Source organism: Caloenas nicobarica, chromosome Z (assembly GCF_036013445.1).
Source record: "Caloenas nicobarica isolate bCalNic1 chromosome Z, bCalNic1.hap1, whole genome shotgun sequence".
Classification (NCBI taxonomy): Eukaryota; Metazoa; Chordata; class Aves; order Columbiformes; family Columbidae; genus Caloenas; species Caloenas nicobarica.
This window is the reverse complement of record NC_088284.1, coordinates 26,093,515-26,114,720: the sequence shown is the minus strand read 5'-3', so window position 1 is coordinate 26,114,720 and position 21,206 is coordinate 26,093,515. Positions and strand designations below refer to the sequence as shown.

Below are 21,206 nucleotides of genomic sequence, written 5' to 3'. Positions count from 1 at the left end.
CAGATTTGCCCCTTAAGCAAGCAATTTTAGCTATTATAGCAGGTTTCTAAGTAACCAATTAAAGTATGTGTGTGTATTTTGCATACTTATGTAATGTGTTCTATAACCTCTGTTTCTGAGCAAATGGAAGGTGGTGCAGTTGATGTGCAAATGAGTACTGACAGTGGATGTACTTAAAGTGGTGGTTGCCTTACTTCTATAGTATATATTAAAATGAATTTGCTGTTAAAAGTTTTTTGTAGCTGAAGCTTAAGTCATGTTGTAAATCAGTTCTGAGGACATGCTTTAATTTTTTAGAGCCTAAGGATCAAATTAGAACAAAATCATTTTTTAGTAATTGCTCCCAAAATCCACGTTCTCCATTAACAGGACAGCTGAATATAAAGGAGGATGAGCGGAGTAGCACTGTGGGTATTCAGGATGAACTGGATACCAGGACACTCATTTAGGCTGCTAATGTCTTCCTCTTGTAGTCATGCTAAATTTGGCTGCCATATGCAGTACAGTTTGATTTGTCCTGTTGCTTTCACACTGGTTAAACTAATTCCCACCAGCACACATTCTTGTGCAGTGTAAGGTATTTTTTTTCTGTGTATAATAGTCCTGGGTGTATGCTAAAGGGCTCTTAATCTACCTGCTCTGGCTTCCTGAATTTACTAGAAATTTCTCTTGGATGCAGTATTTATTGTACTTCAGTTGAGCAGTGCAGGTTTGTCGCAAATATTTTTGTTAAATATCACTTCTTAGCTTTTTTACTGATTATAGATGTTGGGGTGGGACCTGAAATTTCACAGTCCTGGGTTTGGAGCAACTCTGAAAACCTGGGGACTAGGGAGATCCAAGAAGTTTTCCTTTCTGTTTTATTCATCACCTCAGTGAGCACATGCACAAAAGTGCAACCTTTGAACCTGAAGTGGTAAATATTAAGCCATGTTGTACAAGTCTGGCTACTTCAGAGGCACTCTGTCCAGTCTGAACTGTTAGGCTCCAAAGCAGACTTAAGCAACTAGCAGGGATGCATATGTGTGTGCAAAACACTTTCTCTGAAGTTTGAGTTTAACTTGGATAGTTGAAGGTCTCTAATTTGAGTCTGTCACTTCATTCTGTTTGTGGTAAGAGAATAACTTAGCTGTTAAGTGTCATATTATAATGTTATCACTAAAGTACAGATTCATATCACAACTCAGATGTCTAAAGGAAAAAAACATTTCCTTACTTCAGTTGATGTATTGCTCCCATGCTGACTGCACTCTAAACAAGCTGTGTTTAGTCTGCCATTGCAGACTCAAAATGTAATCTTCAAAGAAGGCATTAGGAAATTAGAGCTGACTGTTTTGACCTTGATAATTTATTTCAACACAATTGCCAAGGTGGTGCCCTTTGCCCAATGATTTGCCAGGAATCGTATTTCAGCTTTGTTTAGAGCTGTTTTGTAAGTCGTGCCCATGCGTGCCAGTGGGTGCAGCTGAATCACTCAGCAGTTCCCAGTAGCTACGCACCTGTGCCAGATGGCTGGTACGGGGCTGACCTGCATAGCTTTGCTTGAATTTCAACCGAACTTATTAAAATCTTACATTTTCCGTTCTGTCTACACCTTCAAAACTGTAACTGTTTTAAAAAACAAGCAAACCCAAAACAAAACCCCCACAAAATTCATACATTCTTCCATTTTAATGAATACTTTTGTTTTCCAGTTTCATTAGATATCCTTTCAAATTGCTTTTCTTTGGAATTTTTAAAACTAAGCCAAGAGACAAAACATTTGCTTCAAGTTAACTCATCTCTATTAAACAATTGTTCCTGTCTCTCCCTTCCCTTCTCCCCTCCTCCCTCCATCCCTCCCCATACTGGGAGTATTTCTATGATGAACAATTATTTTGCGTTAAAATACCTTAGCTTGTATGAAATGTTCTAATATTTTATTTTGAAACTTCTTCAAACTTTGTCAAAAATCAGACTGCACTTAAACATTAAAGCATAACTAAATGGAATCTAATCTGGTAGTTTCGAACAGCATCATGAATCAGAAATTTCTCTAAAGCTGCCACAGATTTAGCAACTACATGTTTGCTTGGGGCATACTGGTATGTTCTATACAGCATTCTGATTATTTCTGTCATGGAGCTTGTAACCATCATCAGAGGCTAATTTAGTAGTTTTCACTTCTGAAAAGATATATGCAAAAAAAAATTTCTCAAGGAGCTTGGATACCAAAGCACTTGAAAGGGATGAATGGAAGGTCACACGTGCATACTATTATTCAGATGGTGCAACTTTTTCCTTGAACGCTGCTTCTCACTGTTCTATCATTGCCATGTTACATGTTGAATAACAGATTTGGGAACACTTCCAGTCCCAATTAAATTATTCACCACTTCTGGAATTGAAGCTTAGTCAAGGGCACCTACACTTAATTTTACATGGAAGAAAAAGCTGAAATATGGTAGTGAATAAGAGGCTTGTTTAAATATTTAAACTTTAGAAGGTTCTGGGCTACACTGGATGATGAAATGGGGCTGTACTTGATCTAGAAGCAAAAAGAGCTGCCTCTGCAAAAGAAGTCAGCTGTTAGTAGGGAGAATCAAATCTGAAATGTGAACATGCTGTAGCCAATTGAGAAGCAGTTCTGCAATCTGGATTACATTTTCGATCCTACATCTCATTTGCTCTAATGTGAACTGGCCCTTCTTGGTGGTGATGGTGATGCATAATACTCATTTTCATAACTGAAAACAAAAACTCTTCACTCTTCAATGGTTTTGGAAAAAAAAAAAGCCATGCTTGTAGTCTATCTGCTATTTCAATAGATTTTCATGCTTAAGTTCATTGGAAATCAAAAACTTGTGTTCGGTACAATGGAAATTATTTGGAAGGTACCTATAGCTAATCAAGTAGGTAGATATATTAGGTTGGTGCAAAAGTAACCGCAGTTTTGGACTGATTTTAAATCATTATAACTAGGCTCAAATACATCTTTATTAATCAAAATAGGAACCATTACAGTCAGCACATTTTTGCCAACAAGAAATAAGTTTGTTCATTCCTGTAGCATAAAAATCCATGCTTTGGGGTTCGACGAACTCTTGGAAAGCATTTTCTGCATCCTGCTGGTTGTGGAGGCGTTTTCCCTGCAAAAAGCTGTCAAGATGCTTGAAGAAGTCGTGGTCGGTTGGCGAGAGGTCAGGTGAATATGGCAGATGAGGCAAAACTTTGTAGCCCAATTCGTTCAACTTTTGAAGCTTTGGCTGTGTGATGTGTGGTCAGGCATTGTCGTGGAGAAGAATTGGGCCCTTTCTGTTGACCAATGCTGGCTGCAGGCATTGCAGTTTTCTGTGCATCTCCTCGATTTGCTGAGCATCCTTCTCAGATGTAATGGTTTTGCTGGGATCCAGAAAGCTGTAGTGGATCAGACGAGCAGCAGACCACCAAACAGTGACTGTGACCTTTTTTTGATGCAAGTTTGGCTTTGGGAAATGCTTTGAAGGTTCTTCTCAGTCTTCTCACTGATCTGGTTGTCAGCAGTTGTTGTATAAAATCAGCTTTTCATTGCATGTCACAATCTGATCAAGAAATGGTTTGTTGTTGTTGTGTAGAAGAAAAGAGAACACTTGGAAACAAGGTGGTTTGGTGTTGGTTTTTTTTGATTTTCAGTCAGCTCATGAGGCACCCACTTATTGAGCTTTTTCACCTTTCTGATTTGCTTCAAATGCCGAACAACTGTAGAATGGTTAACACTGAGCTCTTCAGCAGCTTCTCCTGCAGCTGTAAGAGGATCAGCTTCGATGACTACTCTCAAGTGGTCGTTGTCAACTTCTGATGGCTGCCACTATGCTCCTCATCCTCAAGGTTCTCATCTCCTTTGTGAAGCTTCTTGACCCACCACAGCACTGTACATTCATTACCAGTTCCTGGGCCAAATGCATTGTTGATGCATTGTCTCCACTGCTTTATGACCCATTTTGAACTCCAGTATGTCTAAGCTTACTTCCATATGTCTAAGCTTACTTCCGTAGTCTAAAATAAATAAAGTAAACAGCAAGTAGTAAGTAGAAAAAAAAAAATAAAGCAAAAAAAGCGCATTAAAATTATGTATAACATAACCACATTTATTTAAGAATGTATTCCAATATATATCAAACAACAAATTTCAGCAATGCAAAACCTGCAATTTCTTTTGCACCAACCTAATATCTTCTCATTCTTGGCAGAATTTCACTGATTTGCAAAGCTTATGTCCAAGTTAATAGAAGGGAAAATTCTGTTGAGATGAAACTTTGGACACATGTGTAACTGTACACTGCTCAAATGCAATACTATAGAAACTGAAATCTCCTTAATGCTGAGGGTTCTCCTACTGCCCCCCTTCCCTTTTTGTCTTTCGAAGGTGACAAAAATCTGTTGGGGGAAGGGTTCTGCACACTTGCCAAGCACTTCATGCCCAAAAGCAGTTCCTTAAAAAGGGAATAACAATCAAATCCCTGATTTAACAGGGATTATCTTTTTTTGTTCTCATTCCCTTTATGTAAAGTGATAATAATGCTCCTGTGAGTCTGAACAGTATTATGTGGATAATGTGTGCAGACATGGTTAATGGAACAGAAGCCTGTAATCTGATGCATGTGAGAGCAAACTGCTAGTCTTTAGAAATGTTGGTTTAAATCGCCCTTGCTGCTGTTTTCACTTTTACCCTTTCCTGAAAGGCGATTACGAGGAAAGAGAGGTAAACGAAGTCCTGACTTTTTTTTCTGTTGGAGGGCGCTAACCAGAAGTGTTGTGGAAAATTGAACTTTCCTTTTGTCCAAGTTAAATTGAGCGATAAAGTCAAAACTGACAGAAGGTGACTTGCTTTGTAGTGGTTTTGCAATGTGCATGTGGAATGCCATTGCAGAGTGCCAGCTGGTTGGACTTTGTAATATCGAGAGTTCAGAACATACATGTTTGTGTGGTTTGGATGCCAGGAGTTTGTAACTTCTTTCTCCCTAGATAAAACTTTTAAATGTTTGTAAGTTCAAGATGCAAATTGACTGGTGCTCATTCGAAACAGAAAAAATAACTGGAGGAGGAGATTTTTCCTTATTGGTTATCTTACAGTGAAATTTATTCCTCTCACAGCTGCTGGTACAAACTGCTGCTGACAGATGCAGAATAGCTAACTAACTAGTCATTGCCCAATTAGCTTGTTCCAACAGTGTGTTATGTTTCTTTTTAAATAAAATTTACACTATCTGCATACTAGTATATATTATGAGATACTTCTCAATTCTTGGAGAGCAAAGAAAACTTCATTTTAAAAAAAGCTTCAAAATCTGGTCAACATAGCAGTGAAGACAAGCCTTGTAGTACTCATAACTGAGTTAAAGCACTTCATGTTGATTCTGAGCTCAGGAAAAGGTTACTTTATACCCATTATTTGCACTGTCTGCAGGGATTGTTTTAAAAGGATGTCGCGAAGAGAAAGAGACTGCCTATTTCTTCCTAGAACCTGCTAGATCTGTTATGTCAGTAGGATAAACAGGGAACTTTCATTTTCATAAATTCCATTTTTATAAGATAAGCATATGGTAGGATAGCCTGTAAAAGGAAAATTTAACTGTCTGCAAAAAGCTTGGCATAGTCTTGTATGTATTAAGCGTCAGCATTTACTAAGTTTTCTTAGTACCTGCCACTACTTGAAGTAGAGCTGAGTGGATCTACCCTTCAGCCCAAATATGATTAGGGAATTGTGCAAGACACTTATTAATTAGGAGGTCTCATGTTGGAACACTTTTGTCAATAAAGTTGTATAGATGAGGATCACTGAATTGGAAAGACTGGCCGCTTTTTCCTCTCTGTAAGTGTAAGGCTTTGTACTGAGGCATGTGTTTAAGTACTGGCAGAGAAGGAAGAAAGTGGAGAAACTGATAATACTGTCTTTTTTTTAAAAGAGTTTGAGTAGTTGCTGGTATTGTTAAATAGATGACCTCCTTGTGCGTTTAGTTAAACATTTCTTTGCAATAATCACAGAAGTGTGTAATTTAAGAGTCCTCCAACCTTTCAACCCCCACTGATTTTGGAGGTTGTTCTTGTGCAAGTCTAGCACTTGACAGAAGAGCAGCTGCTGTGAAAACATGTTGATGGCTGAATGCAGAGAACATTAACCTTTAAAGAATATGGTCTTTCAGTTTAAGCATAGGACTAGCACTTTATTAAACCACGGCCCCATGGCACTGAAATTCTGGGAATATTTCCCTGAGAAGCACGTGGAACTCTTAGGCTTACTGGACACGTGCTGAGCTGCAGCTCTGTCTCACAGTGATTCCCCTGCAGATCAACGGAACAGGTAACACGAATGTCAGTGGAAACTTTGAGTGAGACCTGGAGAATCCAGAGAACTTGAAGATAGAAGGGATTTGCTGGCTGATCCACTGCCTGGTTTTATTTGCTTTGATGTGGCAGTGTGCATATAATGTTTTGCTGGGCCTCCTGTTTTTCTAAGGGGTCATTCCATAATTCAGTAGTTCCCAAGATTCCCTTATCATTCAGCCTCTGCCACATTTATTGTGGCACCACAAGGTATGCTTTCTTCTGGTTTATCCCTTTCTAGTGTCATTTCCAACACTTTAATTTCTCACCATTTAATGTTACACTGTGCCATATGTATTTAGCTATTTCATAATCTTGTGTCTCACTAAGGCTGTTCATTTCCCTGTCATGCTCCTGCACTTCGGTGTCCTTACAAACACATTATATGGCGACATGACATCAAGCTTGTTTACTGAGCTCCAGTGTTCAGTAATTCACTTAGGAAATAATGCACTTTGTAAAATACTGCCAATCAGAACTTACTGCTTAAAACACGCTCTTTCTTGCAAGTGACAGTGTAAGATAAATGATCATTTTATTTGCTGTGTTATGTTCCATTTTTGTACTCCTATCAGGCAGGCACTGCGCCGTAGGTTAAATTGTGCATAGAAAGAAATGGAACACAATGCAATGGTTGTCAGTGTCAAGTCCTGCAAGGCTCTTAGACTTTATCTGGGATTAGAAATCCTGGCTAAAGTAGTGAGTGGTTCACTTCAATTATTTCTCATAGGAATTGTTTGTACTTTGATTATTTTTCTAGGTAATCTTTAAAAATACAGACATAAAATAACAGACTCTAGTGACTAATTGTAACTGATCTTATGGCAACCTTTTTAAGGAAGCATAGCATCTTTTATCATAAACCACATGAAATTTGTGGCAAAACTGTTTAAAGACAGCTAAACACCCTTTAAAATACCTTGTTTTAAGACCTTTTTTAGATGTCCAGCTTTACTGTATACATTGAAACCAAGAGTATGTGTTAGACTTCAGCTGAGACCCAAAACTGGTTTCATGTTGCTGCTCGAAGGCATTCTTCTAACGTGGTAGTACTATATTGCCCCAGTGGAAATAAGTAATATTTATGCTTTCTCCTGTTAAAATGGAGCCTTGTTCCTCACATCAGAAGTGATCTATGAGGTAGGTATTGATGAAGTAAACAGCATGGATTTATGCAAAGCTGTTCTTTTGATGTCTGACTCTGCCATTTTGGAAAGAATCAAAACAAGACGTTGTACTAAACAACTCCATTTCATGACACCACAGTTTCACTGGGTACTGTTCTAATATTCATTTGAAAAAGATGTCCTGAAATCTGATGTGCAAATTCCTGGTAGGATAATTTAGCCTTTCCTTCATTAGCGAAAAGTAGGGGTTTTGAGGTGTGTGTGGCGCATGTGCCATTTTATTTATAAATGCATTTTCTTATAATACTTCTGCATTCTTAGGACTAGTAAATACTGATTTTTTTTTTTTTTTTTTAATTAAAATCTCATGGCAAGCCAGCACTTGCAGTATGATCACAAAGAAGCCTGGACTGTGCAGCCACTTGCCTGGTTTGATAGGCGGGATGTTCTCCTCACCTTGGGAAGACATTCATTGTTTGTGTGCTTAGGAGTCGTTGGGAAACTTTTCCATTGTCAAAGTTAGTGTTTGAAAGGGTTTGGGTGTTTTGTTGTTTGGTTGGTTTAGTGTGGTTTTTGTTGTGGTTTCTTTTGGGGGGGGGGAGGAGGGGGGCGGTGTGTGTTTGTTTTTGTGGGTTTTTTGGGTGTTTTGTTTGGAGTTTTTTGGTGCGGTGGGTTTTTTTTGTGTGGTTTCGTTTGGGTTTTTGTTTTGTTTTTGGTAATATGTCCTTTTAAGAAGACTAGAGACAGCAGTATTGCCTAAGAAATATCACGGGGATGGTGCAATGTACAAGTTGGATCAATACTTTTGTCCCAGTTGTATTTCTGTGTACTTTATATGCTAAACATAACATTTTCAATCATGTATGGCATACGTTATCTATGCCTGATGAGAATGCATTCAAATTTTGTAATCTTCAGCCTGGAACAAGGCATTCTTGATGTTACATTGGGCTAATATATTCCTAAAACCAAGAATGCTCATAGTCAACACCACATATAAAATGGTATAGGAATTCTAAAATACACTTAGAAATTGATTTATTCTTTATCTCACTATTAGCCTTCTGAATTCCTTCAGTTGGCAATAGGTTGCCTTTAGGAATTGTAGCAAACATCATTTTATGAACTACAGGAATAGCTCCAAAGTCAGTGGATAAAATATTGGCATAGGAGCCAGGAATTCCTTATTCTGTATCTTCTGCTCTGTGGAACAGCATGCTTTGGTTTTGTGGCTCAGATGACACGTTTGTCTGAAAGACACAGAGCACTTCAAAATGCTTATTGTACTGGCTTTCAGAGGGGGCTCTTGCACAGGGGATTTAACTGCGAAAGAGTTAGAGTACTAAAGTGGAGAAGGGATGTCTAGCCAAAATGTAATCTTAATGTTTTTTAATTTGAAGTATCTGAAGGTAACACATTGTCAATACAGTTTTTCTTTTTAAGAACTGAATTGAAAAATACTGGCAGGGGTGTGAAAATACATATTCTCACACATAAGTCATATTATATTGCTCTTTTCAAGACGGCTTATTTAGTATCTCTGAAACTGAAAGCTATTGGCAGTGCTTTGAATCAAATATAAACTGAGAACTCTAAAACCTATGGAGGAAATTTGTTGTGTGGGGGGTTTTTTTGAGGTCTGATGCAGTTTCATAAAGTTATACATGCAAATTGGTGCCAGAAGTTTTGCAGTTTCACTTGTGCACGAGATTGGGTTTTTTTGCCTCCTTCGTGGTATTTGAGTGGTTAATGTTTAACCCAATTATCTTACTGCACATCAGAGCTGCCATCATTACTCTCCAGAGAGCAGAAATGTTTCCCTTGACTGGAATTTCCCTGGCCTCAGGCTCTCTGCCCGGCTTAGGCACCAAAATATGGCCCAGTTGGGTATGGTGGAGGGCAGTCTGGAGAGCTATGAAAGTTTTTCCTAAGTTGTCTTTGTTTGTATATGCCAAATTCTTAAGTGAGGAGTGCAGTGTTACATATCTAAATGGCACAGAAGCCTAGCTGATAGTCTGCGGAGCAGTGCCATTACAAAGCTCCACGCGTAAGAGAAAAAAAAATAGTTTAAATACAGTTTATTTCATCTCTCCGCTTACAACTGAATTAGAAATGACTTTATTTTGCTCTCTCTTTTTTATGGAGAGGTAGGTGGGATTTGTTTTACACCTGTGATACTGGGTTCCTCACAGACTCCACCAGTGCAGGGCAGGACCTTGCCCAGAGTGCCTTAGACTGACCTTTAGTCTGGACCTGCCAGAAGCCTTTGCAAGTTGAAGGCAATGCTGACATTCTTTAAATGAGGTAGCCAAGTAGGAAGCTATTTCTACAAATACTAGATGAGGTGTCATCTTTTGTGGTTGGCTGGCTAATGAACTGCCTTCCTGCTTTTGCCTCTACCCTTCAGTGATAGATGATTGTGGTCTGTGCGAATCAGTACGCTTAATAAATGTATATGTGGGATAAACATCTAGTTAGCAGTGGTTAACTACCGCCTTTTGATGGTGACAAAATAGAAGTAAGTGGTTTGGGGCGATTAATGTGTCATTTGTTCTCATACACATACTTGGACTATCTGATAAGTAATTTAAAAAATTGATAATGCTTACAGTAGTCTGGTATTTATCAAGAAGATGAAAAACATACTGCTGCAAGGAACACTTGACTTCTGGCGTCGAGGGTATTTGGTTGCTGTGCAGGCTTTGGTCAAAGGGCTGGAAGTTACTACCTGATGTGGAGGTCAACTTAATGCTGGCAGAGCTGCTGAGTTAGTGAAGCGCTGTTTGTCAAAAGCTGTTGGACACGAGTGACAGCTGTTGTGTCTAGATGGCCTCTTTCAAAAAAAAAGCATGGAGGTGTTTGCATTTTACCAGTTCACTTGTGTAATATAACCAATATCACTGTAGACTGAGTGTTGCAAAAGAAAAATAATGAGCTGTCTGCTTTTTTCTCTTCCAGACTATCATTTTACTCTGGCCATTCTTCGTTCTCCATGTACTGCATGCTCTTCCTAGCAGTAAGTATGCTCTTTCCACCTAAATGGCAACCAAAAGTCTTAGTTACCTAGCACAAAACTGAAATATTTACTTGGCAGCTTTGTGCAAGGGACACTGATTTGAAGGATGCTTGTATGAGATGACTGAAGATTTCTCAGTAGGAGTTGTAAGGGAATACTGCTGATAATGGAAGAAGTAGAATGATGTTCAGTATGCCTCATCATACTTGATGTAGTAGTTGGCTTGTGTGTCTTGTCTAAAATGAACCTGGTGACAGTAGATTTGGAAAATATGGAGCTACGTAAATTCAGTTGCATTGAAAGTATTGCAAGACATATGACAATATAAGATATGTCTGACTTAATGAAACATGCGAAGGCTATTTAAAAAAAAAACCCAAAACCTAAATATAAACCTTGATCAAACCTGAATGGGCTTATAAGCATGAAACAGCAGATCAACTTGAGTTTTTAAATTCCTTTTGATTTTTCTCCTGTCTTTCAGGCGTGGGGAGGGAGGGTGGGGGAAGCAGGGGGGACAGTGGAAGAGGCTGCCCAGGGAAGTGGTGGAGTCACCACCCCGGAGGTGTTTGAAAGACGTATAGATGAGGTTCTTAGTGCTAGAGTTGGGTTATGGTTGGACTCCCATGGTCCTGAGGGTCTCTTCCAACCGGAACGATTCTGTGAACTGCAAGACGACATGGCTTTATTTACTTAGCTCCCTTAAACTAGAATATTAATGTCTTTAACAAATGTCATGGTAAGAGTTAAATGGTAAGTGTTTTACTAGAGGTAGTTTTGTTATTCAGTAATCTTGTCCATGTGTAGCCAGAACCCTGGCTGGAGGAGAAGGCATTTTTCTTCATCTGTTCCTGCACCCCAGTTTCTTGTCTTATCTCTGGCTGAGCGATCGCCCAGTACAAATAAGAGGCTTTGTGGAGATTAGACTTGTACTTTCTTCTCTCCTATAATAAGATTATTAATTCAGAAACTGTTCAGAGGCCTTCACAGAGACATCTGAAAGAGGTTACTGACTCTTGTGCAGGATGTTTTCACCTTGCTGATTTAACACAGCGTTACTGCATAGCAACTTTCAGATCGAATGTGGTTTTTTTATTTAAATGAAAAAGTACAGATATCTTCAAGCTGACAGCTACTGCAGGAGGGCGAGGAAAACAGCTTCCTAACCTTCTGCCTTGCCCACGTGGCAGGCCAGAGCGCTGGCACTGGCTCCGAACACAGCACTTGATAACCTGTTGGTTAACTGAGCTCCGGTGCCGGCTTCATCTGCTCTCTGCACACTTGCTGCAGCCGCAGGCTGAGTCATGAGCGGGACAGAATCGTCGACACGTGGCATTACTCGGAGGCGGTGTTAATCATAACCAGACACCAGTGTGCTGGTTTCTGGAGAGACTGGAGAACTCTGCATGCATTCTGCAGAAAGCATGCCCTTAAACCTTACTTGGGAACACGTGTGCTGTCTCAGGTTAGGCATTTCAAAAAACAGGGGTGGTTTGGGGAGATGATCTCTGCTGCAGACAGTGCAAACGTTGCGGCTGTGAAATGAGAGGTGGTTCAAGTGTGTGGCTTAAATAAAGCCACCTTGCAAAATACTGGGCAAAGCAGTGAAATACTTCGGCAGCTTTGGCTGCTTAAAGCAGAATTGCTGAGTTACGGACAAGTTAAATTGTAGCTTTCTGTTCTGTGCATTTGCAGATGAGCAACTAAAAACAAACGTGAGGTGTTTCATCAACATTTTCAAATGTTTCAGATGCTTTAAACCTTTGACGTGAGAGATTCCACAGGTCTCAGTGGGAACTGATATCGGAGTTCTGACTCTGTGGCTTCACCAGGATCAGGAGAAAAACTCCAGTTTTGAGCACAATCCTGTGCTGTGTGTCTCACCTCATAGTGCAGGCAGTACATAGAAACACCTGACAGCTCACACTTCATACTTAATGTGAAGGAAGTTGTTGACAAAAACTGTAAGCTCTAAGTGCTGCCGGGTGGGTGGTTTTTTAAAAGTTCGTCTCTTAGGGATGTTGTGACTTTAATGTCTTCATATTCTGGGGCTTCATTACTCTAGAAGCAGAGATTTTTTTTTTATCCAGATAGTCTCATTTTCTGGCTTCAGGGACATATAGAAGAAAATGTGTGATTTACTTCAGAGGGAAGGATAGAAGCTGAAAAGTTGAAAATTCCAAATAGAAAACACAAAACTTGAATTTTAAAAGAGCCACAGAAAAATGGAAGAAAATCCTGGGGCATGGACTGTTCAGATGTATAGTGTAAGCAAGCATATATCTGGGAATGTGTTGAGCATTTCTCCTTTGTTTGCCTTTTGGCTTGTGGGACAGCATTGGAGAGCAGAAATTTTAACTTCAGGAGGGGAAATACTTAACTTGGTATGTAGTTGGGGCTCATGTCTTTCTGGGAGTACACAAATAACATTTGCTCCCCAACATTTACAGTTACCTAAAACTGTCTCAGGTTCCTTGCATGACCAGTGTTCACCTTCCATACATGTGGCAGTCAAGCTTTTAAAGGTTACCTGAATAAAAGAAATAAGCCTGTGATACCATATCAGCTTATATACTTCTGTAATTGGTAGCAGCTTCGTTAAGCTAGTTCCTGCTTAAAGCCTTTTATGGCAAACTATAATGAATCTGAATTTTGTTACCATGTTTGAATTGTCTGTGTGCTCCTGTACAAAATCTCTTCTTGAACTGGTCTCATGTAGCTTGCTGTATGTGACTATCTGGCATTAAAACAGAAGCAAAGGCAGTGCGTGCTGCAATTCACCGTGATGCCTGCCATTGAGATAAGAGGCTTACTCATCTGCAGAATAAGGAGGAGAATGCATTAAGTCTTTTTCTTAAACTTATGTAACAACTTCTAAAAGAATGATAATGTGATAGAAATGTGTGGGGTTTTAATAACTTCAGGGAATGTTAAATAGTTTACATAATCAACTTACTTAAATCAGCAGTAGTGTATATCACTTACTGTTCTTACAGCATAGAGGTTGATGCTGCATTTTTAACTGGATGTGAAGTTGCCATGTATCTGTAAAAAAGCAGTTGTGTCTGGAACAGTTTAGGGCCTGGGTAATTTTGAACTCATCAGTACATGGAAGGAGTGAAACCACAAAAAAAAATCTACCTTCAGACAAGGAAGTTATGGTGAAGAACAAATTTCGAGGTTTGTCAGAGCTAGGTGGGTCAGTTTGGTTCCAGACGGAGCCGTTATCTCTGGGATGCTTTTGCCAACAACAGCTTCATCTGAAAACTGGAGGGAGTTTGAGCAGACACAGCGTGGGAACCCAGTGACCTAATGGCAGATGCTGGATCCCAAATAGTCTCCATCTGAAAGCTATTGTAGATTAAAATGCTAAATGCGTGCTATCTTCAGTAGCGAGAATGACCCTACTGCAACTCCTGCAGTTGGCAGAAATGAGCGTGGCCCTGAGGATCAGGTTGCTGTGATGGAGTCGGTCTCGGCTGTTCCCGGGATGGGAACAGGGCTGCAGGAACCCGGCCAGGCTGCCCCGCTATTCTGGGGGCGGCCGTGTGTTTGTGTGGCTTGGGCTTGGGACAAAAGGGGATGAGTCTCTGCAGAACGTAACCTGAGTGGCTCTCGAGCTCTCCCACGGCTGGTTGGGAAAGAACATCATGTATGTCCAAGGACGCAGGGGATGACAGACGGGAATGGGAGGGTGGCTGGTATTTCAGTGACCTGGGCTGATGGCCACCCTTTGCAGTGAGATCATAGGCTGCACACAAGTGAAAAGCAGGGTTTAGGCTGCTTTTTATACTCATGCTCCTAAATGTGCCAATCAAGCTTTGCCCTTTAAATCTCTTACTTTAACTGTTTATTTTGGAATTAGAGGTTGCGTGAAACAGTACCCAAATATGAGCCTGGGAGCCTTTAACACAGTATTTTAGGCATGTCCGTTTGCATGGCAGTATTTCTCTACCATCCCAAATGCTACTGACTAGAGCTATAGAACTATGTGTTCCTGCCCACATGAAAGTTGAGGACTACCTGGTCTTCAAAAACTAATGAAATGATATTTGTTTCTGAAAATGTTTTGTTTGGCTGTAGCCACAGGTCATACCAAGCAACTTACTTACTTGAAGCAGAGACAAAAAAATAAAGGTCATATTCTGTGGCTCAAGCATGGAGACGCTTGTACTTCTACCTGTGTGTGCTCCCAGCACTGTTTTAATATTGGTATTTAGACTCTGTAGTAGTAAGCAAACAGAGCAAGACAACTTCTCCATAGTTTGATTGGGAGTGACGGCTCTCAGTAGTGATGGGATTATTGTGAATTGACTCCTGAAGGACTGAGCTGAAAGAAATGCCTTGCAGTGCTTACATTCTTCTGAAAGCTCTTACAGCTTGGTAGACACAACAGAAAAATACTTACTCCAAGTAGAAGGAACGCATTAGTTTTTTTCTCATCAGAAAAGAGCCAAGTGTTATCATTTGCAATGGAATGAAATGTTGTTTGTCCTACTTTATGGTAAAATTATGTCAGTAAACAATTATTTCTGCAATGTACAGCCAAGTCGAGGCTGGAGGATTAAAAATCCAAGAAACATTACTTGCCCAGTGGGAAATGTGCATACAGAATAGATTGATTGTACTTTTTATATTGAATTGATGAGTTGGGCTATTACTAATAAGACATTATTTTTTTCCCATTGCATAGGACACAGATTTTGCACATCAGTTGCTTTTTGACAGCAGCATGCAGATATCTTAGAGGCCAGACTAGTACATATTTTGCATTTTCTCCCTAGTCCAGTCACTTATTTTTCCTTTAATTCAGCTCTCCAGTGGCACAGTTCTCTATACCAGCTCACTGTAGGGCTGTTCACACATTGGAGCTGGTGCAGGGGAGTCATTAGGAATACATAGTCAGAATAAAGGGTTAGACCATCCCTTCAAACAGCAACCCAGATACTCCTCCACCTTGAAGTAACTGCAGACCTGTGTCCTTTTCCTTCCCTGGAAGGGGAAAAACTAATTCTGAAGTGTTGTTTTTTTCCCCTTTCCTGCCCAGTTAAAATCAACAACAACAACAAACAAGAAACAACCAAACAAGCAAAAACTAAACAACTGATAATATTGCAGATATACCAGGGATCATAAATATGTATTTTTTTAAGAAAATGAGAGCTCTTAAAAAAGGTAAAATAAACTTCAAACTCCATGTTGCCTTTTTTTTAAGAACCCCAGCTCATGAGTGACTCATGAATTCTGCTAGATCTCTGTAGTACTGTTAACAATACAGTTTTCTGTTTGGATTTGAGCCTGTTGTGTTTAAAATTACATGGGATAGACATTATCTATATTAACATCAAGCTTCACATGAAGAAAATTGCACATTTATTTCTGGTTTGCAGGCAGTGTCTTGTTGGTTGATGCCTAGAGCTCTGTGTTTATTTGTAGATAAAGTGCCAACAGGTATAAAACAAGCTGTAATATTTGCACAATGCGAGGTTGCAAATGGTTGGTTATTTCTCAGCACATTTTGTGGCTCTTGGCCATTTTTCTGTGCTCAGAACTGCAATTTTTAAACTGTTGCCCAGATTTCTTGTATTTCCTTGAATTCCAGAGTTTGTGCTAGCTGAAATATGATTAATTGCTCTTATGCAAAGCTGTTTGAATAATGGCTTTTATACAAGCTAGCTGTCCTGCAAAGGAATCTCTAAAGTTTCCCGTAATATGCAGAAAGGGAAGAGCCGCATTGCAAACCTTCACAGAAGCACAAAGCTTAGATCTCTGAAGGGCACTTTCTTTCTCCTGTGCTGCCTGGTATGAACCAGGCAGGGATGTCCTGGTCTGCACCGCTGGATTGTTGAGCAGGGCTGGGACAGGGCGATGGCAGGTCATCCCGGTTTCCTGTCGCTTCATAGAATCCAGGGTGGACATCTCGGCCCTTTTATTCTCTGGAGGATCTTGTTTGAATGCCTGCTTGCGTCCAAGGTAATCGGGTGCAAACTGTCTCTTGTCGAGGTGTGTGGCACTGCCTTTATCGGAGTCCCTCTCCTCCCAGACAGGCAATGATGCTGGTGGAGTTGGAGGGTGGATAAGTTCGTCTGGTGCTCTGTGCATCTGCTCGGCTTCCTAATGGAGAACTTCACACTCTTGCTAGCAGGCGAGGGGATTCTGTCCTGTAAGGGTGTCCTTGGGGTATCCAAACAAATGGAATTTTCCTGTCCTACAAATGTGCCTGGATTCTCAGCCTGTATTCCTAACCTCAGAGAATTTTGCCCCAGCTTTTGCCATATTAATTACTCTGAGGCTGTTTTTTCTGAAGACTTTCCAACACTGGTGCCTCCTGTGCTTTCCCTTCTTCCTTCCACCCTTGCCTCATTAACAAAATCACCAAAGCACAGTACCTTAATATCCACTCCCTCCACCCCAGAAATCCCAAAGCCAACTGTATACACGTACACACACTTGAGGTGGTTTACATGTTACTTTTTCAGAGCTGCTTGGTTTTGAGAGGGCCCTTATGGTGCATTTCCACAGCACTGTTTGTGGCTCCTGAGACTTTTTTGGGTCAGCAGACTTGTTTCAAAGTATGAGCTTTTCTAACTGTAGCCAGCAATTAATCCAATTACTAATTATAACTGCAGCAGGATCTTGCGCCTGTTAAAAGAGCAAAACAGTGATGCTGTAGGGCTTTCTCTTAATGCTCATGCAGATACCATGCAACTGAAGTTAGACCTGACTAATGGTAAATGGCGAGCTGAGTAAATGCTATTTACTTGCTCTCTCCCAAAAATTGTATTGACTACTATGGTGTCTCAAAATAGGGCTTATTTCCTAAGAAAACTGACCTTCTGCACCTTTGTTTCTCTTCCAGATGCTTACTACTTGTACTCAGACAACCCCACACGCGTTATCTGATTTGCTCATGTCATGGGGGAGTTTGTCCTAGGAAAACCATATTCTCTCTCTGTTTTCCTATTTTTAATAATTATTCATGATGCTGTGAGTATACTAGGATTGAGGATATAAAACTAAGAGGGAAAATAGGTACATTTCCAAAGCAAAAGTGTGCTTCTGTTCCTTAGGACAGGACACCTGTAGGAAATGTGGTTACTGGGACCTTTCGATATCAGGAACATAAAAGCCCATTGAAGAAACTGATTTTTTTTTTAAAAGCGACAGAACAAATCAATTGGTAAAAATTGGTACAAATATAGCTGTTCCTAGGTGTGGGGGGAAAACCCCCAAACTTTCTTCCTTTTGACTTCCATTCTTGAAGGAGGACTGAAAGTGCAGGAGGATTTCCCATAACTTAGAAGGCAAAACATTTTGTGGTACAGAGTTTTGTATAACAGGATTTTGGAAAAAAAGCTGAGAAGATATTGAATGAAAAATGACTGAGGAGTTTTGGGTATTAGAATTAACTATCTGAAATGTGACCACCTCAGTTTGAGGAGTAAGTAGGTTGTGGTAGATTTAAAAGAATGTTGTGCCCTTAAGGTGGGGATACAAGATATTAGCTGTTAAGAAAGTTTCTTGTGAAGCCACATGGTTACACCTCCAGAAGTCCATCTAGGAAATAAGTCGCTCTACTGTAAAATTAGGCAGGCAGGTATGTGTGTATGTATAGTAATATTGCTTTGGTGGAAGAACAAACACTTGTAAGCTATGCTAGAAATGTTAAGAGTAGCAAATAATTCTCCAGTTGCAGTGACCCTTCCATTCGTGTCTGTGGCTTCTTGCAAGAAGCCACAAAGTGCCTGTGAGTTTCTCTTCATTCCTGTGTATATTTTTAGAAATGAAGTACTAGACCATAGATTAAGAAGAAACTTGTGTTCAGGATGTGTGTGGAGTAGAGAACATAGTTTCATTATAGAGTAAGCATTGGCTAGTAGGGGGAAAAAGCTGGAGATTATTAATTCCCATTACAAGAAAGCTTCTATTAAATCTATTTCTGCACATTAAAAAGAACGAACAAAACAAACGAGAGTGGGATTGGTAGAATGAAGTAGGTCGTAGCTGGATGATATTACTGAACGGTCGGACAGATGCTCAGAAGCGGGACCGCAGGGATGTCATTGTGTTGTCAGTGGAAGGAGCACATGTGCCAGAACAGCTCTGAATGCTCCTGCTGTGCTCATAGGCTCACAAATAAAATTCTCAGCAACAAGTAGTGCTGCTAAGGGGCATTGCAGTGGTATTACCCAGGTGGCATTTCCTGAAGTTCCTGCTGCTTGAGTTTTAGTTGTAAAGTTTATTCCTTGCTAGCAAAGAGATGGGTGGGCAGGCAGACAAGGACTTGCTTCTGTTTCCCTTCTTTATGCCTGTGCTGTAAAGGACTTTGAGGAGGAACAAAAGAACCTGAGGCATGCTGTGCATAATCAGGAGGGGTTCTGTAAACAGCCTGAAGTCATTGCCCTGCATTTGTCAACAGGCTCAAAATAGTGTTAATGCAGCACAACACCAGATCATCTCTATATTGTGCATATAATGCCATGTAAGGACTAATACTGTGTAAGGGACTCTTGGGCATACTTCTAGCATCAACCTTGGTTTATATTTAATGGAATTATAAGGAAAAAGCACCTTCCTCTCTTTGGCTACTGTCCTGTTTCAGCCCAAGCAGGTCGCTAAGAGTGAGTCATGGCAGTAGGAAGAGCCTTTGCGGGGGAGCATGACTGCCTGAGCCTATTGAAAGCAGAGTCATTTTGAAGTTACCTGCTTAAAAATAACATGGAATTTGCTATTCCAGCAGCTGGCTGATAAACCATTACTCTCGACTGAATGAAAAGCTAACTCAAAAAAACAATTGTAGCCAGAAGAACAGCTGCTCTTTCTGAAATTAAACACAGCTGTGATCAGTTACACTGACACTAATCTGTGGTATGATTTCTCACCCTTCTCACACCTAGTTTTAGAACTATATACATCCATCTGCTGGTAGAAGGTACAAGAATGGCTTTGGGGATTACCTGTGCAATTACTGGAGTTGGTGGTCTGAAGAAGCACCTAGAATTGACAAAGCTTGTAGCCAACTGCATGTGTTCTGCAGGTCATAAAGCAGCTCCACATCTTCTCTGTGACTCTCTTAGTATGGAAATTTGTTTTCACATAGGTGTTAAATCCGAGTTTCTTGTTTGATGCTTTTCAGAAAGAAAATCTGAATACATGCTGCATAAGGGCAATTCAAACACTATTTTGTTTGTCATTTGGTGTTGTGGGCTGGCATCTTTCCAAATTTGCTTTTTGTGTGACTTGACTCATTTTCTTCCTTTGTTCAGAAGCATATTTGGTTTCTCACCTATCTGCAGTTGCATAATAACCGTTTTTCTTTCTGATAGGACTGTACATCTTTGCCAGCTACCAGAAATGCTTAACATGGAAAAAAACTTTTATTACAGCAAGGTATTTTAGCTGTCTTAAACAGAATTTAGCAGGAATACAGAAAGGAGAAATAACAGCCAGTATTCAATCATCAGCCAGCTCTTTAGGCTACCAGCACTTGCTCCTTGGAACCCTCCTCTGCTTCATTTGTCACTTGGGTAGTGTTTGGTCTACTGTTGGTAAACCCAGAAGTAGTATTCATATAAGACTATTAAACCACCTTTTGTCAAAAATTCGCTGTGTCACAGTTCTTTTCAAGTGGCTAAACAATATTTTCCCTAGTGGTGAAATTAAGGTCCCCAGAAATATGCAGTACCCACCCCTTGAAGGGAAGAAATTATTTTCCAGTTCAGGCTCAGCTGTAGCTTCTTCAAAGTCTGATTTCACCCTGATCTTGCTATTAAAGAAAACCAGTTATGGATGTGGTTCATCTTTGACACTCCATTTATAGCTGAAAAGGTCAGCATGCCAAAATTATGATGTAAGCTACTTGGACAAACCAATGAAACATTCCCCAAATGTTTAACTTTGGAAAGTGGCACCTTTGCATCTACAGTGCAAGCTCTATGCCTGTATGTATATTTTAAATGTAATGCTTCTCAAAGGTAGCCATGGCTTTTGAAGTTGGCAATTGTGGGATTTACCAGAAGTTAGTGTCCTGTCTTAGTGCCCAAAGCCTGTGTTCAAATTAGCTTCTACAACTTCACAAGACTGTCAGCTAAGGTTTTGTAGTCAACCTGAAGTTCCTAGATGGTACCAAAAATATATAGTTGAAATGTTAATCATAATCTTCAACTGTGTTGTTGTTTTCTGTTAATACAGTAACTATGGTGCCCTTTTTGATGACAGCATCAAGTTCCAGAATAAAGTAAATGATGTTTACAGGGTGGATTTGGAGAAGCTCCTCTTATAGCTGAAGTAAGAGGTCTCTGTCTTGGATCAGAGGAGGAGACAAAAGCAGGGTCTTAGATTAGACAAAGTAATAGAGTTAAATACTGTGAATTTGAGACAACACTTCAAAAGTATAGATATATACAACATCATAAACAGAGCTGAGGGGAGAGAAAAAGAATGGGAACTGCGTGTTCTCACTTGCTTTACCAGAGGGGTGACAAGGTTAATATGAAGCAAAAAAGGACTAGTAATAGATGGAGTGCAGTGAAATACACCAGTGACTGCTGAGGAATGTGGGCCTAGATGTTATCCATCATCATATCGAGTTAGTTCTGACACTTATACTACAGCTGCAATATTATGCTAAAAGTTGATCATACAAAAGAAGACTGGAACTGAGAATAAAGTTAAACTTAGCTCTATGTGTAGTATATGTAAACTTTAGTAAAGGTGTTTAA

General features: G+C 40.0%; 1 protein-coding gene across 2 annotated transcripts in view; it reads left to right on the top strand.

Moving 5' to 3' along the window:
• The window catches only part of PLPP1 (phospholipid phosphatase 1), a 69,194-nt gene that overhangs the window by 44,710 nt on the left and 3,278 nt on the right, over positions 1-21,206 (top strand). For both annotated transcript variants that reach the window (XM_065655402.1, XM_065655401.1), the window contains exon 4: positions 10,428-10,485. In XM_065655402.1, the coding sequence (XP_065511474.1) occupies positions 10,428-10,485 (58 nt within the window). The remainder of the gene's footprint in view (positions 1-10,427; positions 10,486-21,206) is intronic.